At 45.5% G+C, this 17,772-nt stretch overlaps 1 protein-coding gene across 2 annotated transcripts in view; it reads right to left on the bottom strand.

Annotated features, from left to right (window-relative positions):
* The window catches only part of shroom4 (shroom family member 4), a 111,158-nt gene that overhangs the window by 19,391 nt on the left and 73,995 nt on the right, over positions 1 to 17,772 (bottom strand). Inside the window, exon 3 of one of the 2 annotated variants that reach the window (XM_030753112.1) lies at positions 8,293 to 8,505. The exons of the other annotated variant lie outside the window; for it this stretch is intronic. Within the exon in view, the coding sequence (XP_030608972.1) occupies positions 8,293 to 8,505 (213 nt within the window). The remainder of the gene's footprint in view (positions 1 to 8,292; positions 8,506 to 17,772) is intronic. 2 annotated transcript variants of the gene reach the window in all.

Genomic DNA, 17,772 nt, shown 5'->3' with positions numbered 1-17,772 from the left:
GAAAGGCTGAAGAAAATATTCAGTTTCATTAAAATCAAAGTAAAGTTTAATGTGCCCTAAGCAAATTCATGTGGTTTCTTGAAAAGTATGATGTTACTTCTTGACTGACAAAATAGTTAATGCCTTTAAAAGCTACATACACTATCTATCACATCTTTAATTTTCTAGCTGCAAGTTGTGATTACTACCCCTTTCACATCCCATCCTTACAACATTTCTACTGAACAGCTGGGAGATCTGTTTTCTATCAGGGTTGAGCCGAAGATCCACGGCAGCCCCATGTGTTTTTAAAGCCCCTCAGAGGAAGCCTCTTTAGGCAGAGAGGGATTTCCTCCTCATCAACTCCCACTGCCTACAGTCAAAATGTCTAAGTCATTCCTTGATTCCTCTCATCCTCTCTTCTTCCTCTTTCATTCCTTGATTCCGATTTTGGATCGCTCCTGTCCCATCTCCTTTACATCAAATGTACAAAATGAAAACCACTTTCTGAAGCCAACACATATATTATAATAGTAATAATAATAATAATAATAATAGATCCCTTAAAAGTTCAACTTTAAATTGATTACACAACTCGAGTTTAAAAGTGTTTCACTTTCTAATAACCAATTCTAAAAAAAAAAAAAAAGCATTTCATTTATATTACTAAACGTGAGGGAAGGCCTTAAGAGTCTGTACAATACAATCTGTCTGTATCATGTTTGACTTAGATAAGACGACTTAGAAGACTTCCCCAACTGAATAAAAAGAGGAAAAAAAAATAAAGGTAGATGAGAAACAGATGAGCGATCCCTTCTAGGGCAGACAGACATGTAATAAATGTCATGCATACTATACATCAAATGTTGCTCAGTGGATTCAACTACCCGCCACTCAGCTGCAATGCTGAGTCTGAATCTGACCTGTGACCTTTGTTACATATCATCCTCTTGATCTCTCTCTGCCACCCCAGTTAAAACAGTTTACCCTGCCCCCCCAAACATGACACAAACAGAAAGAACAAAAGAATTCCCAACCACCTCAACTACTTGGACAAAACCACACGAGACAGAATAACAGGGAGAAAAGGAGAGCTCAGGGAGCAGGGATAGAAAAGTACACTTTGCACATATTGGCTTATCAAAGGGCTCGAAGGCACCGTCTTCCTGCACTTGGTTCAATTCCAGCCCGTAAAGGCTCCAACAAAAATCTGCTGGCATTTTTTTGTGGTATTCTTTTTTTCCTGTAAAAAGGAGAGAGTGGTCACTCACCCTTTTGTTATTTCTTTGGTGTCTTATTCAAACAATGGGGAAAGTTGCCAAGGAGACAGAGGAGGGGTTATGGGAGATCGAAATTTCTGAAAGGCTTTGATCTTGAACCAACACGAGGAAGACGACCAGCAGACTATCTCCAGGCTGCTTCTGTGGTATTTATGGTTCTCAGTTCCTGTTTCAGAAATATCAGTTGTAAAATATTCAATCTCAGCTAAGTCTTTTGTACTAAATACAATTTTATGCTCATTATTCTTTTGGTGGTTTCCATACTTTTACCAGTACACTCTACATACATGAAGTCTCTTTAAAAAAAAATCTTGTATGCTTTACATTATTCAAGCAATGCTGCTGTGAGAAATCTATTTTTGTCCTTTACATGATTGACATTGGGCAATAAAGTCAAGACTTTTAAAGTCAATAATAATATTAATGTAACAGAAGCTTGATTTGGCTGCTCCTTTATTTATAAGGGGTTGCCACAGCAAATGGATCCACATATTTAATCTGGCTGATTTTTATACCAGATGCCATTCCTGATTCAACCCTTTCAGGGATTTGTTACTACGTTTCTACTGCTGAGGTGCCAGTGCTTGTGCCGGTGCTGGTTTTGGTTTCAATGAACTGGCAAAATGCTTAAGAATGGGCCTGCATTTCCACCACGCTTCTGTGAACTGCTCCTTTACGTATGAGTGTGGGCGGGTCCTCGTCTGGACTTGGAAGCTGAAGGGCGCAGACAGCGATTAGAGCAAGACGACAAGTACGCACTTTGTGTCCTTTTATCTGTGATATGAACTGATACAAAGCAGCAAGTTCAGCCTTAGAGCCCAACCTAATTCACAGCTGTGAAAATTGCTTCGCTTTTCTCATGTAATACACACGATGCAGTGAGATAGTGGTAGAAAACTTTACATTGAGATGGCAGAGTCACACCCTTCTACCGCTTTAGTCATGCGTTCTTGGTTCGAGACCAGCTAGCTTGCGGGGCCTGAGTTGAACCCGTTTTTCGGCTGAGCACCGAGTGCATTCGTGGTGGAAAAACTGTGAAACGATTCAAATACTGGCACTGGCACCTGGTCGGTGGAAAAAAGGGCCTGTGTCTACTTCTGGTCTTGTGTGTTAGGCAAATGCTTAAACCACCCCACTATGGAGCCACATCTACACAACACTGATGGGAATGAACGGTCTGGAAACTAAAGCAGATATGGAAGTGCCAAAAACTGGAGTTCCTCTGGTGGCTCCAAAAGCAAGTCAATCCTCACAGACTCCTATGTTAAAATGCTACAGCAGAAATAAACATGTTCACAGTCTAGTCCAAAAGTGGTTTTGGCCTCTATAGGTAATTCCTGTCATTACGACAAACACAGGTGTTTGAATATTTATATAGCTCATCCCTTTAAATTTTATTGAGGCTTAACATTTGCTCTTGAAATGGCAGGTAGCTATCGACACAGCTGGCTGCTAAGCTTCACCTCAGCTCATTTTTTAACTGAACCTCCTGACCAAATATTAATGGACTGCTGTTTGGTTAAATGCACTAAAGGCCTGTTCAAGATATTTGCTCTTATTTTGGCGGGAGAAATTCTTGTATTTTTTTCTTTTTTATATGTTAGCATTAGATAGCAGATATGCAAATCTATGTGTTGCATCCATACGGTCTCTAGATGCAGCTTGCTAACTAAGCTTACTAGCTCTATTTCTGTTCACTCCTGGCCCCAAAAACCCAACAACATGGTGACAGCCAAAATGTGGAAAAAAAAGCTTCATTATCTGCATGAGAAAACAGTCTTTGAAGGAAGTGAGCGAGAGAGGAGAAGCTTCTGTATAGATTTGACCTGGGTGACAGAGAGAGGAAAAGAGGAGATGAGATGGGAGCTAGGCAGGAAATGACCGTCACTCCTGCCCAATCAGAGGCAATGTGGAACATGTGAGCATGAGGTTTGACAAAGATGGACCAGCACAAATACACAAATGCATGATGTGTGACAACTGCAATTAACACAGGCATACACACTCCTGTAAATGTGAAAACTGGGAGATTTTTTTTTCCCCCTCAAACTCACACTTTACTTATTGCTTAAATGAAGACACACACACACGGCTAGAGTAGAACCAACACACACACACACACACACACACACACACACACACACACAGTACAAAATGTCCCACTCCTTCACACAAACACAGTTTATTGAACGTCTTCCTCTCTTTGTCCACTCTTTCTGAGTCACACGACATTGTCCAGAGTTATGCCGGGAGCTGCCTCCTCATCCGACTGATGAGATCAGGCAGGAGAAGCTGTGGGAATAAGACCCCCCCCCCAACATACAACACACACACACACACACACACACAGACACACACACACACACACACACACACACCGCTAATCCATGTGGGACTATTAAAACAGTGGTACGTTATATCACAGATTGCTATCAAAAGAAGAACAGCTGACAAACAAAGACATAAAGGCTATTTTTACTGTGAGTCAATATTCAGACGGAGGGGACTTCCTTATACTCTTTGAAGGATTACAGTGTAACTCGATGAGATCATACTCTGATACAAAGAGTCTTACTCAACCTGACTAGGCGATTCAAATATTTGCCCCTGTGTTACAGTAGCACACACACACACACACACACACACACACACAAACACACACAAACACACACACACACACACACACACACACACACACACACACACACACACACACACACACACACACACACCCATTGTTACACTCTTTGGTTAAATAATTAGTTATTTAAACATTTCATGTTTTTCATGTTTTTGGTGTTTTTATTCCCAATACCGGAACAGACTTTAACTGAAAAAAATTAGACCTTTTCACGGATACTTTAACAGCTAATCCTGTAAATCATGCAGGCACAAAGTAAAGATGTACCACCTGCCTAATATTGTGCTGGTCCCCTTTTTGCTGCAAAACAGCCGTGACCTGTCGAGGCATGGACTCCACCCCTGAAGGTCTGCTGCGGTATCTGCATTAAGATGTTAGCAACACATTCTTCAAGACTTGTAAGTTGTGACATGTGGCCTCCATGGATTGGACTCATTTGTCCAGCACATCCTACAGATGTTCCATTGCTGGTTCACCACTGTTCGTTCCTTGGACCAGAGCGGGAACACCCCACAAGAGCTGAGGTTTTGGAGATGCTCTGACCCAGTCATCTAGCCATCACAGTTTGGCCCTTGTCAAACTCACTCAAATCCTTATGCTTGCCCATTTTTCCTGCTTCGAACACATCAACTTTGAGGACAAAATGTTCACGTGCTCTGTAACCCCCACGATGGAGAGATAATCATTGTTATCCACTTTACCTGTCAGTGGTCATAATGTAATGCCTGATCAGTATATATACACTGATGTATTGAGGTTTTTCATGCGTGCATTGCTCAAGGGTTGATGAGCACACTGGACAAGATACAACCACCAGCTGCAATGGAAATGTGTATTTCCTGACTGATTGGCAGTGGTTCCTGGAGGTCGCTGGCTCTCGCTGGGTGAAATTCATGGCAAAGATACCGCTGCACCAAAAACCTCCTATTGTAGTGGTTGCTTTGGTGGCTCGCAGATTGCCACAGTTGCCTGTAGTTTTTCACGTTTGTCTGCAAACATTTACTAACTACTACACTAATGGTAGCAAAACTTGAAAAAGTGAATGTAATTCAGCACTATTTTTCTTATATTTTAATTCAGCTGCTCTGCTCTGTGTGGCCCTTAGCTTACTTTTTCTGAGTCAACATGGCACTCTGTTGAAACAATAATTAAAAAAAAAAAAGTTGTCCACCCTTGTACTGGAGACATGACATATGGTACACATGGATTTCAGGCATGAGCTGGGCCAAAACAGAGCAACATGATGCTGACTGCAGTTCATTTAGCAGCCGTGGATGTCTAATATTAGTTTTCTGGAAGTTTCGGAGAACACTTTTAAGCAAATTCCTGACACCATCCAACTCCAGCTGCTTTATCTTTTGATCATTTGCTGCTTTTCTTTATCCGATGTGATTGTAAACTCAGTATTTTTAATGTTTATTAGTGTAAAAAGGCAATAAAAAAAATCATGTCAAAATCTAGGAAACAATGCATAGACAGCAATAATGTTTAAAGTGACTTATAATTAAATTAATACAGACCTAAACCCATGTTATGTTTATTATTGACCCATTTAGTTGGGTAATCTTGATTTAATGACTTTTTTTAATATTATATTATTTTGTTGAATTTATCACTACCTGCTTTTTAAATCTGGCAACATGAGCCACTTCAGGTCTAAACAACCTTCTGTTCCCAACACCAAACAAGCACAAGGTGTTAAAATGGGTCCAAATAGTTTCAGCTCCAATAAAATAATTTTATCATCCATCCTTCATGAGATGAACCCATGAACAAAACATGGTGTGTCATTAATATGTTGCTGCGTGGTTTGGATTACTCACTGTACAGAAGTCCACACTGAAAAGAGTGTGGACACTAAGCGTCCAAATACTTGGTGTCCAGAGCTGGAGTGTACACTGTGAATTTTTTGAAAAATTTTGCTTAAAGACACGAAATACATGAGTAGTGATGAGAGCTTCGTCCAATGCAGGAGAGGCGTGGGCCGGGAAACGGGGTGGTAACGTGATCGCTTAACAAGCCAGAACTGCCCAGCAAAAGTTACAGGGTCTTACTTTCAACACCAAAAAACAACACGGAAATGTAAAAATACTTTTTGTCAACATGTCAACTGGAAAAGTGAACTACTTAAACCAATTTTCAGTATTTGGATTGAATATAAAGACTAAAACTGCCCCATTTCAGTGTCGTTTTACAATAGAGATATGTTACATCTTTCATGGATCTTCAAACAACTTGACTTGAACCAGAAAAGCTTAAAGTCATCATTACAATTACAACAGCATTAATTGTAGAACCACAAAGGTGAAATAACAAAACTAAATACATCTGAATATGTTGTTGCATCAGTTTCACTATTTTGAACCCTGAGGGCTCTGAATGGATTTGCCACCGCAGCAGAAAACATCCACTTATCCCCCACGGAGAGACGAACAAAGAGCTGGTCACCAGAGAGATCTGATTGGTTATCGCTTTGGAATGTTTAAATAGAAGCCAAAAATAGGCCGGCTTCCTGCGTGGGCCGTGTTGACATTAAAACAGTGATGTCACCTGTTTCCTGGCAATTGTTGGCTCCCAGGCAGTGACTTGCAGATAATATCTTTATAGAGTCATGGGATCACACTGTATGACTAATATGAAGTATGACATTTAGGTAGAGCACCAAAACCTGACTGGCTGTAATTCAGACAAGGAGGCTCACCTTACATTCCCCACCTTACAATTACTAACACAGAGGAAATGACGAATTAAACCCAAGAGAAAAGCTACTTCAAACGGAACCTTAAAATCTGAGATACGTTCCAGTGTTTGTCTACGAACATACAGTAGCACACCTGTGTCACCCTGCTGCTGCAACCAGCACATTTCAGAGGATGCAACTTTTACCATGAAAGTGAACAATTCCCGTTTCTGCTTACGGTCACACTTTTCACAACTCCTCTACTGTTCGGCGAGTAGTTAGCAAGTGTATGCAGACAAGTCGTCTTCCAAGCAAAGTACATGTAACGGTGGTAATATGCTAGTGACCAAAGTAGGTGCAATCAGCTTTTCGGTGCAGCACCATGTACCCTTTTGAGACCAGTTTCACCACAAAGTGACAGCCAACAACATCTAGCAACCCCTCGCCAACCAGTCAGGAATATACATTTTTACCAAGGGGTTGCACGGCTAGGGCCTAACAGGCGGTTTTTTTATGAATTTAAAAAGGTTATTAGTAGGCTGAAAAAAATTTGTGAGTGAATTTAAAGGGGACTTATTTTCTGTCCTATATATATATTATAAAGGTGGGTGGTCATACTAAATATGCCCAAAGTTTCAAATAATGAGGTCAGAGTGTATCACTGTGAGCTAAAACCTCAGGCTAAAATACTGCTCTAAATGCTCAGTTTCAGACAATTTTTTTTCGATTCTTTGCTCTGTTTGATTTCAAAGCACAAAAGCCCTTCCACTCACTTTCAACCTTTTGATTGTGAGGGACAGCCAATCAGAAGAAAGTTAGAGTAAAGGGAGAGGAGAGGAGCTAAAACAGCTTATTTTAGATAGAGGATAAACTGAGAGGCTGCACCAAGGCTAACTGTAAGTCCAAGATAAAGTCCAATGATAACAATATGGAGCTTGAAACTAACATGAAAGGTCTTATTTCATGTTGCAGCTTATGTCTAAAAAACATCTTAACTCCCCCATGGGGCTCAACTCAGACCCAGCGGACCACTGGGTTTGTACACTGGTGGAAACCCTGACATCATTAGCCCTAAGGCTCATAAATATCACCCTCACAGCCTTCCTGTTATAAAGAGTTATGCAGTCCACTGCCAAATGTCATTATCAACAACATCAGTCAGTGTGATGAATGTCTACCTCAACCTTAAGCAATATGGCATTCTTTGAAAGGTATGTAAATGTTTAATAAACCAAGCGATTTATTGCTCAAATCATCTTTCAAGCAAATAAAGATAGCTCCTGCTAGTTTCATCTTCTATATATAAGAATTTACATAACTGAAAATTGGTATGTCATCATCTTTTACTACTTTATATAACTGCAAACTGAATTCTTTGGCTTCTACCAGACAAAACAACAAATCTGTAGACTTTACTTTGGAAGACAAACTTATTTTTAAACTCAACATTTAATCTTTTCATTAAGATCATTAATTTGATCATGAAAGCAATTCACTGTCTGCCTGTAGTGATATAATCACATAACTGTGTACAAATATAGAAAAGGCCCCCCTTAACGCACAAACAGACCTTTACAGGAGCTGGGAACCAAAGATTTTACTGAATGAAACCCACCATAAAAATAATGCAAATAACCAACAGTAGCTTTTGCAGTGAAAGCAGCTAAATGAGATAAAACAGTCATCAACAGTTTGTTTACACATTAGCCCACCTGTTTTCAGTCGTGTGCCAGGATAATGTGTAAGGGCCGGGGTGGAGCTGCATGGCAGGCGGAGGGGGCGGAGGGGGGAGAGGTGGGGAGTCGGCAGGGGGGAGGCAGGGTGGTGTTGGAGGGGGGGATGGGGGAGGGGGAGGGGGAGGGAAGGGTAGCTCCGACAGCTTTGCCAGGTGCCAGGAGTGAGGCCTGATGAGAGGGACGCTGCGTCTGTGGAGACGAGAGGGGGGAAAAAAAAGGCACAGGTGAGGGCCAGTCATCAATCAGTTACCCAATCAGAGAGGAAAGTGACGGGGGTCTCTGATAGCCAATGTATCGGCTATCAGAGAATGGGGAAATCTGTTGCCAGCTCAATGCTACCTACTGTAGTAAAACAGACAGACACTGTGTTCTTCTACTACAGCACATTCAGAAATATCTTAGCACCATTTGAAGACCAGCTGAATTTAGGGGACTCCTGAGATTTCGGTCAAATGTAAAGAAGCTGCTGTGGTGTTGTATTTCCCGCCCGGATGCTTCCAGTGTGTCTATATAAATGTGAAACATACTTTTCCCCTGGCAGCTAATGTGATTTCCTTTTTTACAAAGCCAGTTTTCCTTTCTCCTACCTACTGCATATCTTCTAAGCAAGATGTCTGAATATGATTAATACAGGCAAAATGTATAAGATGACATGCTTATTTGCAACTGCAAGTCTAAGTGTCTTGGATTATAAGAGCTCACATAAAATGTATCCCTACGGCAGCAGCGCCTTGCCAACCTAAATTCTGTGGAAACAGCTTCCTCGCAACTTGTTTGGACTTCAGCGCTCTGCCATTAAAAACTCATCTAACATGTACAGTAAGCCCTCCGGTCTGATCTAAAGCCAGGCATTCCAGTGTATCCCATGATATTCACTAAGTCCCTTGTTCAGACTTCCGATCACATATGCTCGCCAGATTCAGCTCAGCCCCCCGCAGACAGACTGCAGAGATGGGCTGACTGAAGAGAAAAAAAAAAGGAGTGAGAAGACTAGACAGATATAAATGTAAAATTCCTGGAGTGTGAGTGGACCTTTATGGTAGTAATCATATCTTTAAGACTAACACTGAGGTGGAAATACTGCTGCTGGATGGAAATAGCATCTCCTAATTCCTCTACAGAGAACAGGAACTAGGAGGTGTGAGCTTGAATCAAACTCAAGTCAGAAAAAATGGGAATTTGCTGAGAGACTTCACTCTGCAAGAAACTGACTTCACAAAAAATAAAACATTCAAGTAGTGGCAAAAATCTTAAATACGGTATCTAATCATTAGTCCTGTGAAGTTAAGTGATGTAGGTTTAGTCTTTGCAAACAAAAAAACAATAAAAAAAAAAATCAACAACTTTGGAACCAAAAACTTTAAAGGCATGACTCATAACATATATATTTCCACTCAATAACATGATATGTAAAGACATGAAGGACAAGCTGTTAGCCACTGTTTGTGGGCAGCTGAAGCTTTAAGAGTCAACTTTGCTTTTATATACCAACAGAAAAAAAAGACAGGGCTTGGGAAAAAAAAGGAGCCAAATCATAGCCTGGCTTCAAGGTAAGTTTCAAAATTATATTGGCTGTTAGGAGTGAATATTTATGGGTTTCCAAAAACACCCCAGCAACTGTATTTGCATGAGTAACGTGAAGTGAAACTTTCCTCCGCCTTGGAAGAAAACACAGCATAAGACTTGACTGGAATTTCTCCAATTCAACTAAGACCCCCGGTCACACAGGCCTAATGACCGGTTGGCGATTCCATGACTGGTTGGTGTCTGCCGGAGGTTGCTAGAAGGCACCGAAAACCTCCTTGCAATTACTTTGTTCACGATCAGGTTTGCCGCGGTTCCCAGTTGTTTGCATAGAAGATCCCAACCCGTCTGCAAACCCGGGATGTAACGGAACTGAAAAGTGTACCAGAAATCGTTCACTTTCAAGTCAACACTGCACGTTTTGAAGTGCTTTTGTTGCAAGAGTAAGCACACAGCTCTCCATTTCCAATTTGTGCTGCACTTTCACTTTAGCTTGGAGAGTGGATGTGAGAAAACCATGGCCATGTGCTAGTGACCAAAGCAACTGCAAGGAGGTTTTTAGTACAGCACTCCTTTTTGCTACCACTTTCTTTGCTACCAAGCCACTGCCAGCAGCCACTTGCCAGCCAGTCAGGGAATACAATTTTTTCCTTGCGACCTGAGGTTGCCTGGGGATGGTCACATATCAGTTTTTGTAACTGAGGCATAAGGTGCAACAAGTCTTGAACTTTACTCCTATCTATCTCTCTCTCTCTGGAGATGTATTATGATGTATATATATATATATATATATATGAAACTGTTTAAGAGCATACTTTTGATTTTGACTTTGCCACTGGCTTTGACTCATCTTGTTTGGCTTTACACTTTCTATCATCTTATTACTGAAAATGCCATCATCAGTCAAGTGTTAACAGTCACAAGAACATCTCAATTAACCTAAAATTTCACAAAATTATACTTGGCTTGAATTTCAAGTACACTTCAAACTCGACTCACATTTCCTCATTTGACTTGAGAGTTTGAGACGCTCCCAAAAGACCTAAAAGTGGTTCTGAAAACACCCGAAATACCAGTTAGATGACATTGTGGGTAATTACAACAAAAAAGGGCCAAAGTGTAATTCCCAACAACACCTCAAAGAGAGAACTATTAAGGTTGTCAAACACAAAGTACAAAAAAGTAAAACGAGACTATTTTGGAAAAACATTGGGAGGTACAATTTTGGGAGAAGAATGCAGAGCCTGGCACCACGAGGGAAAGGAAAAGACCATTTCTACGTATTATTGTTTATGATAAAGCAGGGGCAGGAGACCCATTTCCAAAATAAACACTCTAGTTTCCTGATTCTGGCTCCTTAAGAGGGATTTCTATCTGAACCCGCTGATTGTTCGACTCCACTGACAATGTCCTTAAATTATCCCCTGAGAAAGTTTATGCAGAGCCTGCGTATGTGCATCTATGATTCTATGTGTGTGCTGAACTATGTGTGGGAACTATTCAAACTTGACCAGACAAAATACCATTATTGAACAACCACAAACATTAGCAGACACCCCCCACCCCCATTTCTTGCTGCTACCTCCTCAATTTCTCCAAGTTTAGCTTTCAGAGATTGATGACTGTGAAAATCCAATGATATGACGCCAAAGTCAAATGGAGATGGTATGTACGATAAAGGAAAGGAAAAGAAGGAAAAATGTGCGGACAGAGCTAATTTGTTGTTGTGCAGCGATCCAGGGGAGAAGGGAAAAGTTCTTCAAAACCACAAAAGCAATGAGTGTCATGGCAGGCCGCCGTGCAGGCAGGAAGGAGGACCCCAAATAGCAGACTCGGGACAGGTGTAATTCATTCACTCGCTTTATTTACCCCAATCTGACAGACATTAACATGAGCTCTCCCTGGCATACACTTAACGGAGAGACGTGAAACTAACTAGACTTGACTTGAGCAAACAGACGTACATGCAGGACAGCAGAGAACAACCATCAATGACGCGACAAAGAACAAAGCAAACCCAGGGGCTTAAATACATACAGAAGGCAATGGTGGGTAACAAGAAACAGCTGGGGAACACAGGGCACAGGTGAACAGAATCTACCTAATCAACAAGGGAAGACAACTAGACAGGACACACAGGGAGTACTAAACTATCAAACTAAAACAGGAAGTAAACAAAGACATAATGCAGACTAAGCACAAACCCATAACCAACTGAAGACCCACATGAGAGAAACCAAACATACATAATCAGAGATAACCAAACATAACCAAAAGAACACAAAGCACTGGGCCACCGGCCCAGGATCATGACAGTACCCCCCCCTCAAGGGCCGGCTCCCGACGGCCGCAACGAAAAACAAAACCCCAACCAGGGTGGGAGGCGGGGGACCAGGACGGAGGGCTCGAGACAATAAGGCCAAAAGGGCAGCAAAGTCCAAAAAACGAACTAGTACAGAAACAAAAGCGGCAGCACAAGGCTGGAAAAGAGTCCAAAAACAAAACATGAGTGACCAAACACCCCAAAGACACCATTCAGGGGGCCTGCCAAGGAAACCACAAAAGTGGCAACTCAGTCTTGGGGGCCGCCCGCGCCTCCAGCGGCGGCGGCGTGGACGTGGCGTGGCTTGAGGCCGACCGCGCTCCCAGCGGCGGCGGCAGCAACGAAGAGGAGTCACTGGAGGCCGACCGCGCTCCCAGCGGCGGCGGCGAAGAGGAGTCACTGGAGGCCGACCGCGCTCCCAGCGGCGGCGGCGAAGAGGAGTCACTGGAGGCCGACCGCGCTCCCAGCGGCGGCGGCGAAGAGGAGTCACTGGAGGCCGACCGCGCTCCCAGCGGCGGCGGCGAAGAGACGTCACTGGAGGCCGACCGCGCTCCCAGCGGCGGCGGCGAAGAGACGAGACTGGAGGCCGACCGCGCTCCCAGCGGCGGCGGCGAAGAGACGAGACTGGAGGCCGACCGCGCTCCAGCGGCGGCGGCGAAGAGACGAGACTGGAGGCCGACCGCGCTCCCAGCGGCGGCGGCGAAGAGACGAGACTGGAGGCCGACCGCGCTCCCAGCGGCGGCGGCGAAGAGACAAGACTGGAGGCCGACCGCGGGGCATGCGGCGGCGGAGAAGGGCGACCCCGGGCTCTGGTGGGGAACCCTCGGGTGACGTGGAGCGCTCGGACTGAGCAGAGACCCCCACCGGCTCGGACTGAGCGGGACCCCCTGGCTCAGAGCGCTCGGACTGAGCGGAGACCCCCATCGGCTCGGACTGAGCGGGACCCTCGTGCGCGGAGCGCTCGGACTGAGCGGGACCCTCGTGCGCGGAGCGCTCGGACTGAGCGGAGACCCCCATCGGCTCGGACTGAGCGGGACCCGCTGGCGCGGAGCGCTCGGACTGAGCGGGACCCCCTGGCTCGGACTGAGCGGAGACCCCCATCGGCTCGGACTGAGCGGGACCCTCTGGCGCGGAGCGCTCGGACTGAGCGGGACCCTCTGGCGCGGAGCGCTCGGACTGAGCGGGACCCCCTGGCTCGGACTGAGCGGAACTCCCTGGCTGCATTGCAGGGCGCGCAGCCGTCTCCTCCGACGACTGGGGCTGCTTTGCAGATAGATCGGGTGAGTCAGATGGTGAGGATGAGGGTGACAGGAGAGCTGACTGAGGGCGAGCTAGTGCTACAGGAGCGAACTGCGTGGAAGCAGACTGAGACTGGGAGGTGGCTGGAGCTACAGCAGACTGAGGCTGAGGGAGAGCGGCTGGCTGAGAGCTAGGGAAATCAGGCTGCGTGGAAACTGACCGAGAGCTAGGGAAATCAGGCTGCGTGGAAACTGACCGAGAGCTAGGGAAATCAGGCTGCGTGGAAACTGACCGAGAGCTAGGGAAATCAGGCTGCGTGGAAACTGACCGAGAGCTAGGGAAATCAGGCTGCGTGGAAACTGACCGAGAGCTAGGGAAATCAGGCTGCGTGGAAACTGACCGAGAGCTAGGGAAATCAGGCTGCGTGGAAACTGACCGAGAGCTAGGGAAATCAGGCTGCGTGGAAACTGACCGAGAGCTAGGAAATCAGGCTGCGTGGAAACTGACCGAGAGCTAGGGAAATCAGGCTGCGTGGAAACTGACCGAGAGCTAGGGAAATCAGGCTGCGTGGAAACTGACCGAGAGCTAGGGAAATCAGGCTGCGTGGAAACTGACCGAGAGCTAGGGAAATCTGGCTGCGTGGAAACTGACCGAGAGTGAGGGAGAGCTGACTGAGATGGCTGGGAGTGAGCTGAGGCTGAGGCTGACTGAGACCCTGCTGCTGCAGTTAACGCTGAAAACCGATGTGAAGGCTTGGACCTGGCTGCCCCCACCCGCGGAACAGGAACGGGTGCAGAGGTCAGCCCGTCCGTGGCTGCCCCCACCCGCGGAACAGGAACGGGTGCAGAGGTCAGCCCGTCCGTGGCTGCCCCCACCCGCGGAACAGGAACGGGTGCAGAGGTCAGCCCGGCCGTGGCTGCCCCCACCCGCGGAACAGGAACGGGTGCAGAGGTCAGCCCGTCCGTGGCTGCCCCCACCCGCGGAACAGGAACGGGTGCAGAGGTCAGCCCGTCCGTGGCTGCCCCCACCCGCGGAACAGGAACGGGTGCAGAGGTCAGCCCGTCCGTGGCTGCCCCCACCCGCGGAACAGGAACGGGTGCAGAGGTCAGCCCGTCCGTGGCTGCCCCCACCCGCGGAACAGGAACGGGTGCAGAGGTCAGCCCGTCCGTGGCTGCCCCCACCCGCGGAACAGGAACGGGTGCAGAGGTCAGCCCGTCCGTGGCTGCCCCCACCCGCGGAACAGGAACGGGTGCAGAGGACAGCCCGTCCGTGGCTGCCTCCCCCCGCGAAACAGGTACGGGTGCAGAGGACAGCCCGTCCGTGGCTGCCTCCACCCGCGAAACAGGTACGGGTGCAGAGGACAGCCCGTCCGTGGCTGCCTCCACCCGCGGAACATCTCTTGCATGGAAATGGGTGTCTGCAGTCTTTTCTGTGGCCAAAGTATCAGAAGTAGTTTTATGGGTCTTTGAAGGAAAAGGGAGTTCAGTCCAACTCAGTATTCGCTCTACATAACTATGAGTTAATGGTGGTAATGAGTCCGTAAGCCAGGGGTGTTCTATTATTAGTCCATGAAGTCTGTGTGCTATGGCTTTCCCCTGCTTGTCACAGGGTTGCCGAAACCACTGAATGCACAATTCCAAAACATGTTTACAGGAGTCCTGCTTAAATCCCTCACTGGGCTGTTTACACAGTGGTTTACAACAATCTGGTTCCATTATTTTCTTTTTGGGGTGCAAAGAAACAGGCATAGACAAAGAGTCACTCACGGACATGATTAATGGTGTATGAAGCGGTGACGGCTGTGTGGAAACCTGAAGCTGTGGTGACTGACTCCGCGGCGATTCTCTCCGACGCTGCCGGGAGCTTGGCCTTCCTCCCTCAGCGGCAGGCAGCGGCGAAGCGGAAGCGCTGGGAGGCCAGGGACCCCTGTGTCCCAGGAACCGGAAAAACGACTCCTCCGGAGTCATTCCGGGCGGCGGCTCCGGCGAAAAGTCTCTTTGCTTCCTCCGGGTTCTCGTCCTCCGTGGCTGCGGCGTGGAAAACCGCGGCGTCATACCGCACGGCTCCGGGGACGAATCATGCAGCTGCTGCCAGGAATTCCCCTTCCGCCATGGCTGCGGCGCCCGCTGAGGAGGGGAGGGACCAGTGAGCGGAGTGACAGGTGAGCGAGCGGCAGGAGACAAAAAAATTCCGCCAGTGCGGATAACTCGTGGCTTAGGAGGAGGAGGTGAGTGGCGTCGCCGGGGACCGTTCCAAAAAGCAGGTCCCCCCAGCGCCAGGCGAGTGCCACTGTAGGGGTCGGAGTCTGCGGGGTCCATTCGTGGTCGCGTCATTCTGTCATGGCAGGCCGCCGTGCAGGCAGGAAGGAGGACCCCAAATAGCAGACTCGGGACAGGTGTAATTCATTCACTCGCTTTATTTACCCCAATCTGACAGACATTAACATGAGCTCTCCCTGGCATACACTTAACGGAGAGACGTGAAACTAACTAGACTTGACTTGAGCAAACAGACGTACATGCAGGACAGCAGAGAACAACCATCAATGACGCGACAAAGAACAAAGCAAACCCAGGGGCTTAAATACATACAGAAGGCAATGGTGGGTAACAAGAAACAGCTGGGGAACACAGGGCACAGGTGAACAGAATCTACCTAATCAACAAGGGAAGACAACTAGACAGGACACACAGGGAGTACTAAACTATCAAACTAAAACAGGAAGTAAACAAAGACATAATGCAGACTAAGCACAAACCCATAACCAACTGAAGACCCACATGAGAGAAACCAAACATACATAATCAGAGATAACCAAACATAACCAAAAGAACACAAAGCACTGGGCCACCGGCCCAGGATCATGACAATGAGTGTGTTTCCAAAATGCTGAGAGCAGCAGCTGAGGAGGGCGTCAGCAATCAAATTAGGGGATTTACAGCATGAAAAGCTGCACCACCAACTTAGGAACACATTGTTGATAAGAGAAAGCAGATCAATTGGAAGATATCAGAGTGAAAATCTGATTTATCTATGAATCTGATTTTCAATGTTTTCATATGACATTCTTACAAAGCTGGCCAAATTGCTGTATACATTAAAAAAAATGTAAAAATTGAGAAAAAAATGTATGAAAAACTTGGATGACTGATTATTAACACGAAATTTTAAAAGGAAATATCAGCTATTAAAGTAGGACACGACTCAAAAGCCACAGGAAAAAAGTTTATTAAACTGTTGATAAAATTTAAAAAAATATATCAAATAAAAGCTGTGTTTATGCCAGTTAGAAAAACATGAAATTACTTACGAGGGATTTATAAATCTGCACTGTAGATACGTCATAATTCCAAACTCTTTGGAACCTTTGCACCCTAACCTGGCGTGCCCCTCCTCAGAAACATAACTACATGCAGTGTCGATGCACCCGTGGTTCAGTAGTGTTGATTCCTGTTATGCATTTCCTGCTAATTTTCACCACAGTTTGAACAGTTCATTGAAAAATAACAACCACCTCAGTATAAGGAATATTAATCTAGAGGCAGGTTGTTTGGAGGGAGATTGCCGATGGTGTAGTTTCCTGGAGGGAGATTGCTGAATGTACTGGAATAGATGTGAGGGAATGCACAAAAAAGTGGAAAAACTCAGGGGACAAATATTTTTGCCTCTGCAAAAAAAAACTGACAACAACAAAGAGTGGGGATCCAAGAGGGGAAAAAGTCCCAGGGAAAAACAATCTATTTGTTTCTATTGTGGCCGTCACCACATATGAAACACTGGGACACAACCACAACATAACGCTTGTGCACCGTGCACAAGTATTAATACTGGTAACGCCATTGGCCACTTGTGTAAGTTACATTGCGGGCTGTATAAAGATTCAATGTAGAAGTCTAAATCAGCCAGTTATCTGGTCTTAATCTCAAAACAAATCACTAAAAGGTTGAGATTTTGTTGTCTTTTTTTTGTTTGTTTTTATTTGTAGTCCTTAGAGATTCGGATTAACTAGGGATTGCAGTTTCAATATCAAGAAAGGTGTCTGAAGTGAGAGAGTTGCCGAGATGAACCTGAGACTTTGCTTTAATAGGACAGTTTTGGGTTCAATCTTCTCAAGAAAATCTGGGAGTTTTAAAGATATCAGCAAAATCAAAAAAGTTTACTTTGGAGAGCAAAGTGTTAAAAAGCCCTCTAAGGGGTCTGTCAGCACTACATTAGTAACATCCACAGGGCCCCTTTATTTATAAAAAAAACAGGAAACACACAAAGAACTGGCTGTTTCTGTCCTTTTGACCACAGCGACTGGATGACCTGGATTAACTGTACAGGGTTATAATAAATCCACAGAACTCCTACTTTTCTGTTCCTGACAC

The sequence above is a fragment of the Archocentrus centrarchus genome, chromosome 18 (assembly GCF_007364275.1).
Source record: "Archocentrus centrarchus isolate MPI-CPG fArcCen1 chromosome 18, fArcCen1, whole genome shotgun sequence".
Taxonomy (NCBI): Eukaryota; Metazoa; Chordata; class Actinopteri; order Cichliformes; family Cichlidae; genus Archocentrus; species Archocentrus centrarchus.
This window is presented reverse-complemented; position numbering and strand designations above follow the sequence as displayed.